The sequence below is a fragment of the Pipistrellus hanaki genome (assembly GCF_964339955.1).
Source record: "Pipistrellus hanaki genome assembly, chromosome: 16".
Lineage (NCBI taxonomy): Eukaryota > Metazoa > Chordata > Mammalia > Chiroptera > Vespertilionidae > Pipistrellus > Pipistrellus hanaki.
The window spans coordinates 11,033,055-11,051,246 of NC_140518.1; the positions used below are offsets into that span (position 1 = coordinate 11,033,055).

General features: G+C 63.5%; 1 protein-coding gene across 1 annotated transcript; it reads left to right on the top strand.

The window, feature by feature from the left end:
* The first annotated feature begins 11,406 nt into the window (after positions 1-11,406).
* Positions 11,407-16,458, top strand: WFIKKN2 (WAP, follistatin/kazal, immunoglobulin, kunitz and netrin domain containing 2). The gene is made up of 2 exons (XM_084863758.1): positions 11,407-11,723; positions 14,848-16,458. The coding sequence occupies exons 1-2, from the start codon at positions 11,523-11,525 to the stop codon at positions 16,402-16,404; spliced, it is 1,758 nt and encodes a 585-aa protein (XP_084719884.1). The 5' UTR covers positions 11,407-11,522; the 3' UTR covers positions 16,405-16,458.
* The last annotated feature ends 1,734 nt before the right edge of the window (positions 16,459-18,192 follow it).

Consider the following 18,192-nt stretch of genomic DNA (forward strand, 5'->3'; position numbering starts at 1 on the left):
CTTCGGTTTGCTCAGCGCCTCTTCTTCTTGTGTTTGTGCCTCTTTGCTTTTTTTAAATATTCATTTTAGAGAGAGAAAAGGAAAGGGGCGGGGAGGGAGGGGGGGAGAGAGGGAGAGAGAGAGAGAGAATCATCAAGCGGCTGCCTCCTGCACGCCCCCTACTGGGGATTGAGCTCACAACCCAGGCATGTGCCCTGACTGGGAATCAAACCCTGACCTCCTGGTTCGTAGGTAAATGCCTAACCACTGAGCCACGCCAGCCAGGCATCTTACACCACTGGCATTGGATTAAGGGGCCACCGTACTCCAGTATGACCTCATTTTAGCTAATTACCTCTGCAGCAGCCCTATTTCCAAATAAGGCCACGTTCTGAGGGGCTGGGAGTCAGGACTTCAGCACGTCTGTCTGGAGGACACAGTCCTCCCCATACAGGCCGTGAGCTAATTTACCTTCCCGAACACCCCCCACCCTGAACACCCGCTGCCCTCTGCCATTCTTCCCCCAGCCTACCTCCCCCCCTACTCACCCCCCAGCCACACACACAGCCCCCAGCCTACCTCCCTCCACCCCCCCAGCCACACACACAGCCCCCAGCCTACCTCTCCCCCTACTCATCCCCCAGCCACACACACAGCCCCCAGCCTACCTCTCCCCCTACTCACCCCCCAGCCACACACAGCCCCCAGCCTACCTCTCCCCCTACTCACCCCCCAGCCACACACACAGCCCCCAGCCTACCTCTCCCCCACTCACCACCCTCAGCCACACACAGCCCCCAGCCTACCTCTCCCCCTACTCACCCCCCAGCCACACACAGCCCCCAGCCTACCTCCCCCCACCCCCCCCAGCCACACACACAGCCCCCAGCCTACCTCTCCCCCTACTCACCCCCCAGCCACACACAGCCCCCAGCCTACCTCCCCCCACCCCCCCAGCCACACACACAGCCCCCAGCCTACCTCTCCCCCTACTCACCCCCCAGCCACACACACAGCCCCCAGCCTACATCCCCCCACGCACCCCCTCCATTTCCCCCCTCCAGCCACACAACACAACCCCCAGCTTATCTCCCTCCCCAACTCACCCCCCCAGCCACACACAGAGCCCCCAGCCCAGCAGACAGACCTGGCCTGTGGGCCCTCTCACAGCCCGTGACTGGGACCAGCAGCCCTCCCCCGGGACGCAGTGTGTGAGCGTGCTGGCGGTGCCATGGTTCAGCACTCCGCAGCAAGCACGCCATGCTGGCAGGGGCTCCGAGCTCCAGCTCAGGATGGCAGGGCCCTGGCCCTTCCCTTTCCAGTGGGAAAGGCCAGGAGGGAGCCAGGATGTGTGGTCTGGGCTTCCGACCAACAGCCCCGGGCAGCTGGGCTCGGCCCTGGGGAAGCTGTGGAGGGGGGTGCGGAGAGGGTGCAAAGCCCCTTTAGCTCTGGGCAGGTTCCCGCAGGGGGACCCTGGACAGGCGCTGGCTGTTCTCAGGACCCCCGGGGCCGGCTCGGCTCGGTCATTAACCCACAAACATGATCTCCAGCCCGATGCAGTGCTGACGGGAGACCCTCGTGTGGTTCTCACGGGCACCAGGCTCAGCACCCTCTGCCAGACCCTCCGAGGCCTTGCCCAGAGCAGCACGTGCCCTCCGAGGCCGTGCCCAGAGTGGGCGTGTGCGTCCTGCAGACCGGGGAGGGCTGCCTTCCGGGCACAGCCGTAGGCTGAGCGCTCCTGTCTCCTCTCCGAGACTCCGTTCAGGAGAACCAACCGGAGTGGAGGCTCCTCCTGTGAGCTACAGCCACACAAGGTCATTCATTCATTTCCTCATTCAGTCATTCATTCAGCCATTCATTCAACAAAGCCTGGCCCTGCGCTAAGCACCGCGTTAGGCACGGAGGTACCGTGGCGACTCGGACCTGGTTCCTGCCTCTGAAGGCCTTGCAGTCTGGCTGGGAGACGTCAGATTCCAGGGGATGAATGAGACCGAAGGACCAGCCGGACAGCTTCCAGGCCAGGGAGGCGGGAAGCGGGGGCTTTTTTTTTTTTGAGAGAGAGAGAAAAGCAGAGAACTAAACCAAAGCATTGTCATTTGGTCATAGGCATTTTAGCATTCTAGATTCCCCCCCCCCCCCATGCATGTTTCAAGAGATAAAAATAGCAGCCCTGACTGGTACAGCTCAGTGGATAGAGCGTCGGCCTGGGGACTGAAGGGTCCCGAGTTTGATTCCGGTCAAGGGCATGTACCTCGGTTACGGGCACATCCCCAGTAGGGGGTGTACAAGAGGCAGCTGATTGATGTTTCTCTTTCATCGATGTTTCTAACTATCCTTCTCCCTTCCTCTCAGTAAAAAAAAATCAGTTAAAAAAAAGATAAAAATAATAAACTCATTTCTGGGAATGTGATGAAGGTCTTTCTTAGGCCGGAAAGAAAATGTCTTCCGTAGCGAGTCCGTTGTGGACATGCAGAGGCACATGGACAGAGGCCAAAGGAAGAACTGTTGGAAGAAGCAGGTTAGATCCTGGAACGGCTCCTGCAGAGCGAGAAGAACGGCCGAACCAGCGTCCGGGACGAGACGGCGTCTGCAGAGCCGCCTGCGGGGCAGCAGAGGTGTCTGGGCCTCGGAGCCCGCAGGTGCGGCTCTGCCAGCCCGGACGGCTGGGGATGAGGTCGCCGAGGGCGGCAGCCTGGAACCCTGGCTGCACCTCCAGACTCACCCGGGAGCTGTTAAAGCTGCCACATCTGGCCCCGCTCCCGTGCCTGGGATTTAATGAGGGGAGCCCAGGTGCCGGTGGGTTTTAAAGCTCCCGGCTGATTCCAATGTGCAGTCGGCGCGGAAGGCCCGGGCGGGGCGGGGACAGGGCAGCTGGTGCCAGGAGAGGAGCGGGTCCCAGATGCAGCCTTGGCACACCCGGGGAAAGGAGGGGGGAGGAGCTACCAGGGAGGGGGCTGGAGGCCAGGAAAGGGGCATCTCCTGAGAGAGGCCAGCATGTCCCGTGCGGCAGGGGGAATCCAGGACTAGTGCACCATTTAGGGCCCCGCCGGCCGCAGGTGGCTGTAGCAGCGGGTTTGTTCGCTAAGAGAGACGCGGGACGCTGGGTCAGAGCGGGCACTGGAGTGTGTGTGAGTTGAACTTGGGAGGTGAGAAAGGGGACACGGAGAAGGCAGGCTGACCTGGAAGGCGAGGAGGCAGGGCTGTCCTGGGAGGGGGACCCTGCGACCGATAGAGCGATTTCGTTGTGTGTCTGGGACGGGAGGGGCTGGGGTGTGTGCAGACACTAACAGAGGCCACCCCGTACGTAGACAGGAGCAGGGGCGAGTTTGGGAGAGGCGAGGCGTAATGGATGGGATCAAGTTGCTAAGAAGGTGGAAGGTGGTGGCGGCATTGACATAAACCAGGAGGACCCCCCCTCAGCTGGAGCAGGAGGAGGGAGAGGATGGGGCCAGAGAGGCTCATCTCGTTGGGTGGGTGGCAAGAGCAGCATCCATTCACCCACAACATACTCAAGGGGGGCGGAGGGGGCGCATGGGGCTGCTCTCCTTGACATACGCCCTCTCTTCCTCGAAAAGCAGCCAGGCCTCTCTCTGCCTTTCCTTCCTTCTCCACACGGCAGCCAGGCCTGGAGCCCTGTCCCCGCAGTGGGTGAGCTGCTGGGGCCTGGCCATCCTCTCTCCCTGGACCACCTTCTCCACCCGTGGCCGGGAGCGGGCCCGTCGGCCATTGCTGACCCCCATGGCGTGGGCCGCGGAGAGGAAGCCGGAGGGCAAGCTCCCTCTCAGTCCCGGCCTGTCTTCCTAGAGGTTTCTGCAGAGGGAGGGGCTCAGACCCCAAAATATCAACTCCAGTTGTCCTATGCCAGGCCCTTTTGGCCCTCTCTTCTGTGTGCTCTCTCTCTCTCTCTCTCTCTCTCTCTCTCTCCTCTCTCTCTCTGGGAAACCCCAAGGGGAAAGAGGAGGGTCGGTTGGCATTGAACCCTCACCCCACCATGGAGATGCCCCCGTGCATACCTGCGGCCACACCTGTGGGCGGAAACCTGGACGGTGGAGGGGCTGCCTCCTGCTCCCTCCTCACGGCCCCGCTCACTCCCAGGCCCTGCTGAGGGGCCAGGCCGCGCCAATCTCCTAGGGGAAGCCCCTCCCCTGCCCGCTGCCCCACCCTCTGAGCCCAGCCTTAAAGAGGAACCTCACCCCCAGCCCTTCACCAGCAGGAAGGCCCCTGGCGGCTCCGGACATCGGGCCTGGCCCCCTTTCCGGCCCTGTTCTCCGTCCCCAGCCTCTCGCCGAGAAGTGGGTTCAGCTTTCCCCCAGCTTGCCTCCTCCATGCTCATAGGCGAGGGCCAAACGCTGAACCGTGACTGGGTCTGATGTGTTCCCAGGTTCTCCAGGGCAGGGCCTGGCTGCCTGGGATTCACCCTCCGGGGCTCACCGCCCATACCCCTCCCTCTAGAAGTCCTTCCCTGAGCCCTGCTCCGCATGGGAGACCGGGCTCCCACCCTCCACACTCTGCCCCAGAACCGGAGCCGGCCTGGTGCTGCTCCGTCTGCTCCAACTGACCTCCGACCCTCTGCAGTTGGGGAAATGGGCCAGGGAGAGGGAGCGGCCTGGCGCTGTTCTGTTTCCTTTAGGCCCCCCCACCCCCACCAGTCTGTCATCTGTATTCATGTCTGTGTGTGTCTAGCATCTGTAACCTACACCAAACTCAAATGCATGAAAATGGAGGCCAGCACAGTCTTATTTTCCACCAGCTCCCAGTTCTGTGTAAGCACAGGAATGCTTGCTGCATGAATTCATGAACCATTAGCCACCTTGGATCTGGGATGCTGAGTCTGTTGGTGGTTCTTTCCTCCAAGCCCACACGCCGGGCCCCGCCAATGACACTCGCTGCAGGCACAGACTGACTGTCCCCGTGTTCCATCTCAGACTCGAAAGGCCACTCCGGCGGCACCCTGGTCCCTGGCTTCTGGTGATCACTGGCTGAGCAGCCGAAGCTGGCCTCCCCGCAGCCCCTGCATGCCTCTCCCAGGGGTACATTGCTATGTGACACATTATCCCCAGGGTTGGCAGCTTCAGACTTTTTTTTTTTTTTTTTAAATATATTTTATTGATTTTTTACAGAGAAGAAGAAAGAGAGATGAGAGCCAGAAACGTTGATGAGAGAGAAACATCGACCAGCCGCCTCCTGTACATCCCCTACCGGGGATGTGCCCGCAGCCAACGTACATGCCCTTGACTGGAATCGAACCCGGGATCTTTCAGCCTGCAGATCGACACTCTACCCCTAAGCCAAACAGGTTTCGGCCTGTTTCAGACATTTTATCTGCTTGTGACTCTGTGGCTCGGGTGTGTGGGCAGGGCTCAGCCACACTTTCTTCTGCCTGGCGAGGTGCTGTCTGCGATGTTCACTCACCACACTCAGCCTGTGACTGGGCCGGGAGGCCCGGGAAAGGCTCTCACAGGTCTGGTGCCACACTGCTCCTCCGCGTGTTTCTCACCACGTGGCTGTCTGTTCAACTTCCAATTCCACTGGTCCATTGATGGGATAAAGGAAGGCAATGGACTTTTGTATATTCACCTTGTCTCCGCCACCTGGGTCTTCTGAGGAAGACAGCGGAAGTCCCCAGACCCCTGCCCTTTGGTTCTTCCCAACCGTTCAAAGTGACTTTCGATGTCTGGAATACTACAGAGGCAACCTGGGCAGACAGGGTAACTATTGTTTTGTAAACGTTTGTGTCAGTTATGCACATGAATACGTGTCCTGAATCACAATGGGGAAAAGAAAGTATTTCTTACTCTGAGTTGCCCAAACACCTGAGAGTCCTGCCGTGGAGTTCTCTTCTTCAAGAATCACAAATTAAAGGTGGGCCCTGCTGAGCCCCCGGCCTGGGCACAGCGGACACAGGGCCCTGCTGAGCCCCCGGCCTGGGCACAGCGGACACAGGGCCCTGCTGAGCCCCCGGCCTGGGCACAGTGGACACAGGGTCCTGCTGAGCCCCAGCCTGGGCACAGCGGACACAGGGCCCTGCTGACCCCCTGGCCTGGGCACAGCGGACACAGGGCCCTGCTGAGCCCCGGCCTGGGCACAGCGGACACAGGGCCCTGCTGAGCCCCTGGCCTGGGCACAGCGGACACGGGGCCCTGCTGAGCCCCGGCCTGGGCACAGCGGACACAGGGCCCTGCTGAGCCCCGGCCTGGGCACAGAGGACACAGGGCCCTGCTGAGCCCCGGCCTGGGCACAGCGGACACAGGGTCCTGCTGACCCCCCGGCCTGGGCACAGCGGACACCGGGCCCTCGCTCCCGCCCAGCGGAGCAGAGCTGTGGCGCAGACACGGCCGCATTCCCACCGCCTTCTCGCTTCGCTCTCCTGTGTTTGTCTTGGCCGGAGCTGCTCGGGGCTGTTTAGAGCAGATTCCTCAGGCAGAGCTGGAGGAGCCGGGACGTGGGGCCCCAGAGGAGGGAGCGGGACGGGGCCTCGGGCGGGGCGCAGGGGCGGTCACAGACCACACTGAGCACCCAGGAGTCCCGAATCCTGGCACGGGGCTCCACCCAAGCACCCCGGAGCTTCCCACGCCGGGAGGGGCTGGCCCGGGGCTGAGACCCACCCATACCTCGACGCCCACCTTTCCCGGCAGGCGTTGGCGGGCTTGGAGGGCCTGAAATGTGACAGGCCAGTTGTGTTCAGACAACCCATTCAGACCCTGAGCTCCAGCTCCCAGAGGCCGCCCCTCCCCCAGCAAACCTCCCCCCATCCCGGCTCAGGCCAGAGTCCAAAGGAGGCCCGGCGCTGGGTCGCCCCACCACGGCCAGCCCCATAACGCTCAGATCTCCGCTCGGCACCGCCTCCCGGGGCCCAGCGTGGACCCTCCGTGTCCTGCTCGACACAGATGCCGGCGGTCACGTGTCCCACAGCTGACGGCCCCCCCGCCCGCCCGCCTCCACCATCTGCGGAGGCCCCGTGCCGCCGCACTCGGAGGGGAGAGTTCACACGGGCTGTAATGTAAGCCAGGCCACGGCTCTGCGCGGGCAGGGGGTCCCCAGCTGGGGAAGGCACGGCCGCTTTATTCCCTGGCCTGGATCTGGCTGATCACCGCCTTCAGCTGAGGCTGCCCAGGCCTCCCGAGAAGCCTCTCTGAGCTCCCTCTCCTCCCCCGAACCCCAATCCCTGCTTCTGAAACCCTTCCTCCTCCCCACATACGTCTGGACGACAGCCTCGGGGGAGGGAGGCTCCCTGGGCGCAGGCCTCCCCATCCATCTGGCTGCAGCCTGGGGGCCCCTGCGGGGTGGGCCGGGCCGGGCTGCTGGTCTGACTTTGCTGAGGCCGCCCCGCGAGGGAGCAAGACCTGCGGCTCCCACCCCCACCTCATCTCCTCAACCCACTGGCCTCCCTCTCGCTCCCCCTTCCCGGAGGCCCGGGCCCTGAGGAGGGGGCCCTGGCGGAGGAGGCTGCGCTGTGGGCCAGGGCTTTCCGAGGAGAGGTGCAGGCAGCCGCCACCTCCGCTCTGCCTCACTGCGGACTCCCGCTCGGGCTCCGAGGCCCACCCCGGTCACGGCCTCTCTCCGTCCTCCCTGCTCCCAGCGTTTTTTGCTCTTCTTCGTGCTCTTCCGTGCCTGTTTTCTGGCCCCGAGGGCGCCCTCTCTGAGCACAAGGACTGTGTACCCAGAACGGCACATGGGAGGTGCCCTGGCTGGTGTGGCTCAGTTGGTTGGGCATCTTCCTGTGCACCGAGAGGTCACTGGTTTGATTCCAGGTCAGGGCACATGCCCGGGTTGTGGGCTCCATCCCCAGTAGGGGGCGTGCAGGAGGCAACCCATTGGTATTAATGCTTCTCTCTCATCGATGTTTCTTCCTCTCACTTCCTCTTCCTCTCTAAATAAATAAATAAATAAATAAATAAATAAACAAATAAAAAATCAAGTAGGAATGCTGAACCGGGTTTGGCTCAGGGGATAGAGCGTCAGCCTGCAGACGGAGAGGCCCCGGGTTCAATTCCAGTCAAGGGCATGTACCTTGGTGGCCGGCACATCCCCAGTGGGGAGTGTGGAGGAGGCAGCTGGTCGATGTTTTTCTCTCATCGATGTTTCTAGCTCTCTATCCCTCTCCCTTCCTCTCTGTAAAAAAAAAAAAAAAAAAAAAAAAAAAAATATATATATATATATATATATATATATATATATATATCAATAAAAATATTTTAAAAATAAAAATCAAGTAGGAGAGATGGAGGCGATGTTGGAGGGTAAGAGGGTGGTTTGTGATGAGCGGCTGCCATGCTGGCGTGGCGCCCTGTGGGTCTCTGGGGGTCCCGCCGCCTGCGTGGCCGAGGTCCCTGGAGGGAGAGGGCAGGCCAGTTTGTGAGGTGGTGCCAGCTCTGTTGTCCTGTCAAGGCCCTGGCGGCTCAGGCATTGTTATGCTAAGTGGGGCCTGAGGTCAGGGGTCACCCAGAGTTCACTGTCGGGGTGATGTCCTTGGAAGCACCCTGGAGGCCTGGAGGGCCGGAAGGGTCTGCGGCCTCCTGCCCTCCACAGCGCTGTGGGCTGGGGCCCTTCCGAGCTGATCGGGGGCCAGCCTCCTCCTGACCCAGCGGGGCCCAGTGCCCTCGGGAGGAGGAAAGGCCAGGGTCACCCCAAGGTCAGCCACACCCCGGTCCCTCTCCCCAGAGGCCAACTAAAGGGGAGGGATGGCCTGGTGGGCAGCAGGATGGGCGGCTGGGCCCTCCCTGGGTCCCGGAGGCTGGGGGCCCCGCCAGCCCCCAGAGTTCCAGGGAGACAGGCAGGCAGAGCCGTGCGGGCCGCGGAGGGAGGGCCAGAGCAGAGACTTCAAAGCGCTCCCCGGACAGAGCAGCGTACACAGGCGGGGCTGAGGGCGGCCCGCGGGGCCTCTCGGGGGGCTGGGCGCTCTGTGCAGGGAGCACCGGCCGGGTCTGGGGAGGAGGCTGAGCCTGGGGGCCTGCAGCCAGCCTCAGCTCTGTGACTCGGTTTCCTCTGTTCCCCAGGCCCCCGGGGGCCTCCCCGCTCCCTCCCGGGGCCGGTGTCGGTGAAAACGCAGTGTGGGCTCCGCGCCCGCATCAGATGTTATTTATTATTCTGAGCTGGGCGCTGGTGGGAGAGTTGGAAGGCCTGAGAGGGAGGCTGAGAGCCCCGGGCTCCTTCCCCAATGCCGCTGTGAGAGTTCTCCGAGCAGCAGGCCGATGGGGCCTGGGACAGGGGGCCGGGCTGGAGGGAGCTGGGCCAGGCTTTCTGCACGGACCTGGAGCAGCGAGGCGGGGCGGGGGGGGGGGGGGGGGTGTGTGTGGCGGAGCAGCCGGAGCCCGGGTTTATGAAATTACGGGGAATTCGGAGCAGCCGGCGCCGCCCCCTGTCTGGCTGCATTGCAGGGCGGGCCTCGGAGGGAGGTTTATGCCAGTGATTCGGAGGATTAGGCCTGACACCCTTCATTAGCGCTCTGACCGGAGCAGGAGAGACGGATCCTGCAGCATGGCCCGCCCCACAGGAGGGCGCTGGCTCGGGTGCGAGAAGGCAGCATGCCACCCCGAGAGCTACAGTGGCAGCGAGAGGGCCTGCAGGGCCAAGCTGCCTTTTCACGACCAAAGTGGGCGGCGAGCTGCAGCCCCCCGGGGAGAGGGCGCCCGGGTGCAGGACTCAGTTTGCCCATCTGTAAAGTGGGAGCACTGCCGGGGACCTCCTGGGTCCCTTCTGGCCTTGCCCACCCCGCCCGCCATCCTGAGACACTGCAGCGCCGATGCCACATCCTAGAGGGCTTGGCCTTGACGAGGTGCCCCTCCCAGGGACCTGTCTCCCCGCCTCTGACCCCGCCGGGATTGGGTGACTGAGTCAAAAACGCTCAGCCTGTCCCCTTCACAGGGCATTTCAGTGGGACGTCTGGTCACCTTAGTCAAGGGCATGTACCTTGGTTGCGGGCACACCCCCAGTAGGGGATGTGCAAAAGGCAGCTGATCGATGTTTCTCTCTCATCGATGTTTCTTTCTTTTTTTTTTTTTCTTTTTTAAAAATATATCTTATTGATTTTTTACAGAGAGGAAGGGAGAGAGATAGAGAGCTAGAAACGTCAATGAGATGTGCCCGCAGCCGGGGATGTGCCCGCAACCAATGTACATGCCCTTGACTGAAATCGAACCTGGGACCTTTCAGTCCTCAGGCCGACGCTCCACCACTGAGCCAAACCGGTTTCGGCTCATCAATGTTTCTAACTATCCCTTTCTCTCCCTTCCTCTCTGTAAGAAATCAATAAACTATATTTAAAATATATATATATATATATATATATATATATATATATATATATATATATATATATATCAGTAAGTGGTATTGCTGTCCCTGCTTCCTGCGGGTGACCGTGGGCCAGTCCGTCGCTCTCTCCTTCTTTGTAAAGTCGGGGAAAGGGGGGATGAGACAACTGGAAAGTGCCTGACACCCCCCCCCCCCTTCCCCCAAAGAGCTCCTGAACGCAGCCATCGCGCCGTCGCAAGGGCTGCCGGCCGCCCGGCGCCCCGGACGCCCCCGTAGGCTTTCCTGGAGCCAGAAGCATGTCGGCGGAGCGCGGGAATGTGATACCCCGGCCGCCGCGCAGCCGGAGCGTGGCTGGTATGTGCGTCTGGAATGATTCGGGGGAAATCCACCGAAGTTGGAACTTGAGACCAAGCTGCCTGGGATAGAAAGACAGGGAACTGTCGGTGCACCCCCTCCTCCACCCCGCCCCCCCAAAGGGACCCGGTGCTGGGGCGGGAGTCCTCTTACACCGCAGGGCCGGCCGCCGCGCAGGCCCACCCTCGCTCGGCCGTGAACTTGTTGTTTTTCCACGTCATTTGCTCTCAGATGTGCTGTCGGGCCGGGCGATGCGAACCCCGTGGCTGCAGGTCCCTCCTCGTAACAAGCGACTGTGTGTTCCTCAGAGGTGGCCGGGGAGAGGGGGGGGCCGGGGAGAAGGGGGCCGTGGAGGGGGGAGCCCGGGAGGAGGGGGCCGGGGCGGGGGGCTGGGGGAGCAGGGGAGAGGGGAGCACACGCTCCTGCCCAGTGAGCCTGCGTGTCCCGGAGCCAGCTCCCCGCAGCACATGGAAGGGGTTAAGGCCTCCCGGAGTCAAAAACAAGCAGGTGTCCCACCGTGCCAGATACGCCGCCAAACTGCTTCCAGCTTTCCCCGCCCGACAGCACGTCTGTGATCCGCCGGCCAGAGCACCGCGGCCGCCCGCCCACCGCCCACCCGCCCCGGACAGGGACAGGCGTCAGGCTCGCTCGCTCCAAGGCGGGGGGCGCCCGGACGGAGATCCCGCCGGCCGGCCCCTGCTGGGCTCCCCTCCCGCTCATGCAGGAGAAGAGAGAGGGGGGTTCCTGCAAAGACCTTTCTCTCCTCTGAAGCCGCACAACTCCGCGGGCTCCGCCGCAGCCTGCCCGGCCACAGGGACGCCGGCCGGGGCGGGGGTGAGGGCAGGTGTCCGCGGCCCCGGAGGGAGAGGGCGCGGTGGGTGCAGCCCGCCGGCGGCGGCGTCCCAGGGAGGCCTCTGGCCGCAGAGGACCGCGCCATGTGGGCCCCGGGAGGCCCCGGGTTCTGCTCCCGCTGGGGGCGGGTGGCCGTGCTGCTGCTGCTGCTCGGGGCGCCCCCGAGGGGCCTGGCGCTGCCCCCCATCCGCTACTCCCACGCGGGCATCTGCCCCAACGACATGAACCCCAACCTCTGGGTGGACGCCCAGAGCACCTGCAAGCGGGAGTGTGAGGCGGACCCGGTGAGTGGGGCTCCGGGAGCGGGAGGGGCCCGCGCAGGTGTGTGTGGGGGAGGGCGGGAGCCCTGGGCGGGGACGGCGCAGGGGAGGGTGCCTTGCAGGGCCCAGGCTGACAAACAGGGTGTGCGTCTGTCTAACGCTGAGGCCCAGGAGGAGAGGTGGTTGTGAAGTCCAAGTTCACCAGGGACCGAGAGCCCTGGGGTTCCTGGTCTCCTGTTTGCCAGGGCGGCTCTGAGCCAGGGCCATGCCAGGCGCAGGTGCCAGCAGCCCATGGGCAGGTGAGGGCAGACACTCGGGACGGTGCCCTGAGCAGGGAGGGGCTCGGGACCCCCCCCTCCGTCTGGCAACAGAGCAGAGGCTGCATCGGCCCCCAGACCACCTCCCGGGGCTCGGACCCCGGTGCAGAGAGAGACGGCTGGCAGGGAGGGGGACGGCTCAGCCCCGAGCAGGCTCCGGGAGGAGGCAGACTCGGCTCGGTCCGCCAGCTCTCTGGTCCCCCCTTCTGCTCTCAGCAGAGCGCCCGCCGTGCAGGGCAGGCCTGTCCCAGCCCCTGAGTGCAAGGGTCACGCCTGCCACGTCCCTGGAGCCAAGGGCCTGCTGGGACCTGGCACCTGCCTGGCAGAGGCACTTCCTGCCGGCCTGGTGGGCTCCTGGGGCTCAGGGCTGGGCATCAACATGAGACCCTGGTGCTCCCTCTGCCAAACGCCTGTCACCCACGGGCGAGCACAGGGCCGCCTGGAGAGGGGGCTCGGCCTCGGTGCCTGCAGGGGCCGGGGGGTGAAGGGGGATTGAGCGGGAGACGATTCTCAGGCTTCTCCTGCCCAGTGGCGGTGCGGAGGGAAAGGGGGGTCAGGAGGGGGAGGGGGGCCAGAGCGGTCCCATCTCCATGGGGCCACCCCCTCAGTTGGCCCCATTTGCAGGGAAGCCTGTTTCACAGGCTCAGACTGGCCTGGCCGTGGGGTGGGGCTCGGGGACAGGGAAGCAGACACCGGTGTGGGCCGGAGCCTCGGGCGGCTGTGGGTCTACTCTGGGACCCTAAGGAAAAGCGTTCTAAGGGAGGGTCCCCTCCAGGTTCCTCCCGCCCAAAGCACCCTCCCGAGGTGCCCGGGGACCTGCCTGTCAGGGATCCGAGTCCCTCGGGGAATGGAAGGACGCTCTGGCCGGGGGGCCGGTTCTCTGTGCTCAACCCCCCAGCGGGCCTTTCTGCCCGGGACCCCGGCTCCGAGGTCTGCCCGTCCCTGTCCCCAGGCCTCCCGCGCACGGCCTGAAGCCCATGCCAAGCGAGGGCTGCGGAACAAAGTGCCCTTCTGAGCCGAGGGGAAAACTGTACACAAGCCGGGCGGCAGGCTCCGGCCACGGCCACGGCCACGGCCACGGCCACGGCCACGGCCACGGCCACGGCCCCTCTTAGCTGATGCGGAATGTCCGAGGCTGGAAGGACCCGGAGAGGCCAGCCCTCGTGGGGAGCAGCTCACAGGGCTGCCACGGGGCAGAGGCTGGGAGCGGTGCCGCCGCCCAGGGGGTACGAGGTGTGATTGTCGAAAACACCACATGAAAGCGTTTGTTTGCGTCGGCGCCGAGCGTGCTGCTCATTTCTAGGAATTAAACCAGAATTAGCGCCCGGGGTGGCTCCACAGAGACGCAGAAGGGATTAGCCGTGTAAGCCCCCGGCGGCCGGGCTGGCCTTTGCCGCCCCGGGAGCTGTCCCTCTTGTTAATTCCCCACGAAATGTCCCCCGCGGTGGGCGTGGGCACGGGGTCTGGCACAGCCCGTGGAGGCCAAGCTGGCGTCCTGGCCCTGTCCCGCCCGCCCGGCCGGCCGGCCTTCCTCTCGGCTCTGGGCGGACGGGGCCTCTCCTCGGAGCCGCTGCTCCCCCTGAGGCGTGTGCAGCCGGCCTCGAACCCCGGTCCCCCTCCCTTCTGGGGGTTCGGGGTGGCCTCTCCCATGGGGTGGCCTCTCCCATGGGGTGGCCTCTCCCATGCAGCCAGGGCTCCCTGACCCCAAAGGGGAAAGAAGACAACGAGGCGTGTGTTCCCACCTAGACCTCAGCCGCGGTCACTCGATGACACGTGTGACGTGAAGACAGAACCCCACTTTGGAATCCCCCCACCCCGGGAGCCGGCCCCCTTTCCCAGCATGCACCCTGTGCACAAGGCCGTGTGACCTTGGGCGGGTCACCTGACCTCGCTGTGCCTCAGGGACCCTCCCCTGTGAAGTGAGGATAATGGTACCCACCCCACAGGGTGGTGACGAGCACTGATTAAATTGACAAATGCAAACACTCTTAGCCTGCAAATACACAGCAAGTGCTCTGAGCACCTCAGCTGTCACCATCAGGATGGAGCGCACACAGTGCCCGGCTGCTGTGGCTCTGCTGGCTAAGTGCTGTCCCATGAACCAAGAGCCCCACGATTCTATTCCCCGTCAGGGCACATGCCTGGGTTTTGGGCTTGATCCCCAGTAGGGGGCGTACAGGAGGCAGCCACTGATGTTTTTGTGTTTCCCTCTCCTTTCCTCTCTAAGAAAAATCAATAAAAACATATTTTTTAAAAATAAGAGCCCTAACCAGTTTGCTCAGTGGATAGAGCATCAGCTGGCAGATTCCAGGTTTGATTCCAGTCAAGGGCACGTTCCTTGGTTGTGGGCTCTATCCCCAGTAGGGAGCATGCAGGAAGCAGCTGATCCATGTTCCTCTCTCATCGATGTTTCTAACTCTCTATCCCTCTCCCTTCCTCTCTGTGAAAATCAATAAAATATATTAAAAAATAAGAAAGATGAGCAGCCCTAACCGATTTGGCTCAGTGGATAGAGCATCGGCCTGCGGACTCAAGGGTCCCAGGTTTGATTCCGGTCAAGGGCATTGGTTGTGGGTACATCCCCATTAGGGGGTGTGCAGGAGGCAACTGATCGATGTTTCTCTCTCATCGATGTTTCTAACTCTCTATCCTTCTCCCTTCCTCTCTGTAAAATAAAAATATATATATATATATATATATATATATATATATATATATATGAAACAAAGATGAGCACCTACTAGTTCTCTCTGCAGACACCGTGGGGCGGGGCGGGGACCTGGTCCCTCTGCCCTCCGCCCCCTCAGGCCTCTCGCTCTGGTTCTCCCCAGGAGTGTGAGACCTACGAGAAGTGCTGCCCCAACGTGTGCGGCACCAGGAGCTGCGTGGCGGCCCGCTACCTGGACGCGAAGGGGAAGAGGGGCCCGGTGGGCATGCCCAAGGAGGCCACGTGCGACCACTTCATGTGCCTGCAGCAGGGCTCCGAGTGCGACATCTGGGACGGCCAGCCCGTGTGCAAGTGCAAGGACCGCTGCGAGAAGGAGCCCAGCTTCACCTGCGCCTCCGACGGCCTCACCTACTACAACCGCTGCTACATGGACGCCGAGGCCTGCTCCCGCGGCATCACGCTGGCCGTGGTCGCCTGCCGCTACCACTTCACCTGGCCCAACACCAGCCCGCCGCCGCCGCCCGGCACCACCGCGCGGCCCACCACCGCCGCCCCGGAGACGCCCGGCTGGGACGCGGCCGCCCCCGCGCTGCTCAGCCGGCCCGCGCCCCAGGCGGTGACCGTGGGCGAGACGGTGAGCTTCCTGTGCGACGTGGCCGGCCGGCCGCGGCCCGCCGTGACCTGGGAGAAGCAGCTGGAGGACCGGGAGAACGTGGTCATGGGGCCCAACCACGTGCGGGGCAACGTGGTGGTCACCAACATCGCCCAGCTGGTCATCTACAACGCCCAGCCGCAGGACGCCGGCATCTACACCTGCACCGCCCGCAACGCCGCCGGTGTCCTGCGCGCCGACTTCCCGCTGTCGGTGGTGCGGGCGGGCCAGGCGGCGGCGGCGGCGGCGGCGGCGGCGGCGGCCACGGCCGAGAGCGGCGGCCCCAACAGCACGGCCTTCCCGGCGGCCGAGTGCCTGCAGCCGCCCGACGGCGAGGACTGCGGCGGCGGCGAGGAGCAGACCCGCTGGCACTTCGACGCCCAGGCCAACAACTGCCTCACCTTCGCCTCCGGGCCCTGCCAGCGCAACCGCAACCACTTCGAGACCTACGAGGCCTGCGTGCGGGCCTGCGTGCGGGGCCCGCTGGCCGCCTGCAGCCTGCCCGCCCTGCAGGGGCCCTGCAAGGCCTACGCCCCGCGCTGGGCCTACAACCGCCAGGCCGGCCAGTGCCAGTCCTTCGTCTACGGCGGCTGCGAGGGCAACGGCAACAACTTCGAGAGCCGCGAGGCCTGCGAGGAGTCCTGCCCCTTCCCCTGGGGCAGCCAGCGCTGCCAGGCCTGCCGGCCCCGGCAGAAGCTCGTGACCAGCTTCTGCCGCAGCGACTTCGTCATCCTGGGCCGCGTGTCCGAGCTGACCGAGGAGCCGGACGCCGGCCGCGCCCTGGTCACCGTGGACGAGGTCCTCAAGGACGAGAAGATGGGCCTCCAGTTCCTGGGCCGGGAGCCGCTGGAGGTCACCCTGCTGCAGGTGGACTGGACCTGCCCCTGCCCCAACGTGACGGCGGGCGAGACGCCGCTCATCATCATGGGGGAGGTGGAGGGCGGCATGGCCATGCTGCGGCCCGGCAGCTTCGTGGGCGCCTCCAGCGGCCGGCGGGTCCGGAAGCTGCGCGAGGTCCTGCACAAGAAGACCTGCGAGGTCCTCAAGGAGCTCCTGGGCTCTCGCTGAGCCCCTTCCTCCCCCTCCCCGCCCTCTCCCCCCAACACCCACCTACCCCGACGCCCCTCGGTCAGCAAACTGGGCAAGGTCAGACGGGACAGCAGAGGGACATCAGTCAGAACAAAGCCACCAGAGGGTCTTAGATCAGCTTCTAGTCTGCGGGTTCAGTAAGGGGTTCCGACCCTTTTTAGCTTAGGGGGACAGAGGAGGAGGCCGTGGACACTTGTAAATTATTCCTGACGACCAATCGCCTTGGACCACCTTGCCCTCTCGGTGCTGGCCACCCCCCTCCTCCAAGCAGCTCCTCCCCACCCCCCAGCCTCCCACCCACCATGGCTCTAGAGATGGTGGCTGCCTGGTGGTCACGGGAATCATGGAATGAGTGGGTTTACAAAAGGGGTGGGGGGGGTGAAGAGAGAAAGGAGGGTCCAGGGACTCATGGGACACATTCCCCAAAGGCCCTTTCGACCACTTCATGGTCGGGGTCTTGGGAAGCACACACCGCCCCTGGGTGGAGGCTGCTCGGCAGGCGCCCTTGGGTGCTGGTCAGCCTGCGGTCTCTCAGGCCGCCAGCAGAACACACGTTTCTCGTGTTTCATCCCCTTGGCTTTATTGATTGGTTATTGATTGTTGATTTATTGATCCAGTTCTGTTCAGACAGACATTTTCTTGACATTTATACTGGGTGCCAGGTGCTAGGACCACAGAGGACTCACAGTGTCTGAACGCAGGGTCCAGGTCCAGGGGGTCCCGCCAGCAGCTGGTCCACGGCTGGTCCACCCCGAGGCCCAAGGGTCCCGTTGGACAGGGTGCTTTCATCTGCCACTGGCTTCCTTGGGACAGAGCAGTAGGAACCCCAGGATCTGTTTTGGTAGGAGGAGAAATGAAGGAAGAGGAGAAGCAGGCAGGGGAGGGGGCTGGTGAAGGAATGAGGAGGAGGGAGGCGGGCTGGGGAGGGGGAGGAATGCTGCTCAATGCTCCCACCTGGTGGTGGCCTCGGGAGCTGCAGGGCCTGGCGGGAGGCCTGGGATGGCAAGTTTGGAGACCTGGCAGCTTGCTGGCGATTTTGTCTCTGAACTTCCTGGGCAGGTCCAGCCACCCACCACTACATGAAGGATTCTGGGAAACCCACTGTCAGCTCTCCCGCTGCCCCCCAGGCCCTCCTCGGCCCTCCGTTCTGCACAGGCCCCTCCGAAACTGGTGAAGCTCATGGTGGGGCCTCCCTGTCTTCCTCAGATGTAGGAGGAAGATGCCCATTAAAAGCTCATAGTATGAACAGCCTTCTTGTGTGGGTCATTGGAGCTAATGTGCACGTGAGGGCGGGCGGCGGGTGGGGTGGGGTGGTGTCATTTGCTCAGGGGCCGTGCTGGAGGGATCTGGCCCGCGGGACCATCCCCGGGCGATGGAGAGACCAGCCAACATCAGGTCCACCTTGCAGCTCCGAGGCTCCTTCACTGCGGCGCTCACTGAGCTTTCCGAAGACCTCAGAGGCAGGAAGGTGTGGGGCTTCGGCCCACGTGTTCCGGTTTGTATCTCAGTCCCTCGCCTCCTCATGACAGCCTGGTGGGCCAGAGGTGGGTGGAGGGAACAGACATGGGTGGGGGGAGAGGGTAGGCCGCCCAGCTGTGACTCCCTAGGGGACCTCGTGGGGAGGCTCGGTCCCAATGCCCTGGTGTGCGCAGAGCATGCGGCTCAGGTCCGAGGGAGGAGGCAGCAGCACCTTTGGTCCCGGCGGCTCATGGCTGCTCCCTTGCCCTGAAGGTGTGCTCAGGAGCCTGCAGCAGGGCGCCCCACAGG

Bases quoted from the DNA above. Each gene is read 5' to 3' on its own strand.
- WFIKKN2 (XM_084863758.1), top strand. From the start codon at position 11,523: ATGTGGGCCCCGGGAGGCCCCGGGTTCTGCTCCCGCTGGGGGCGGGTG. The intron at 11,724-14,847 runs GTGAGTGGGGCT...GGTTCTCCCCAG, and splicing joins GGGAGTGTGAGGCGGACCCG to GAGTGTGAGACCTACGAGAA.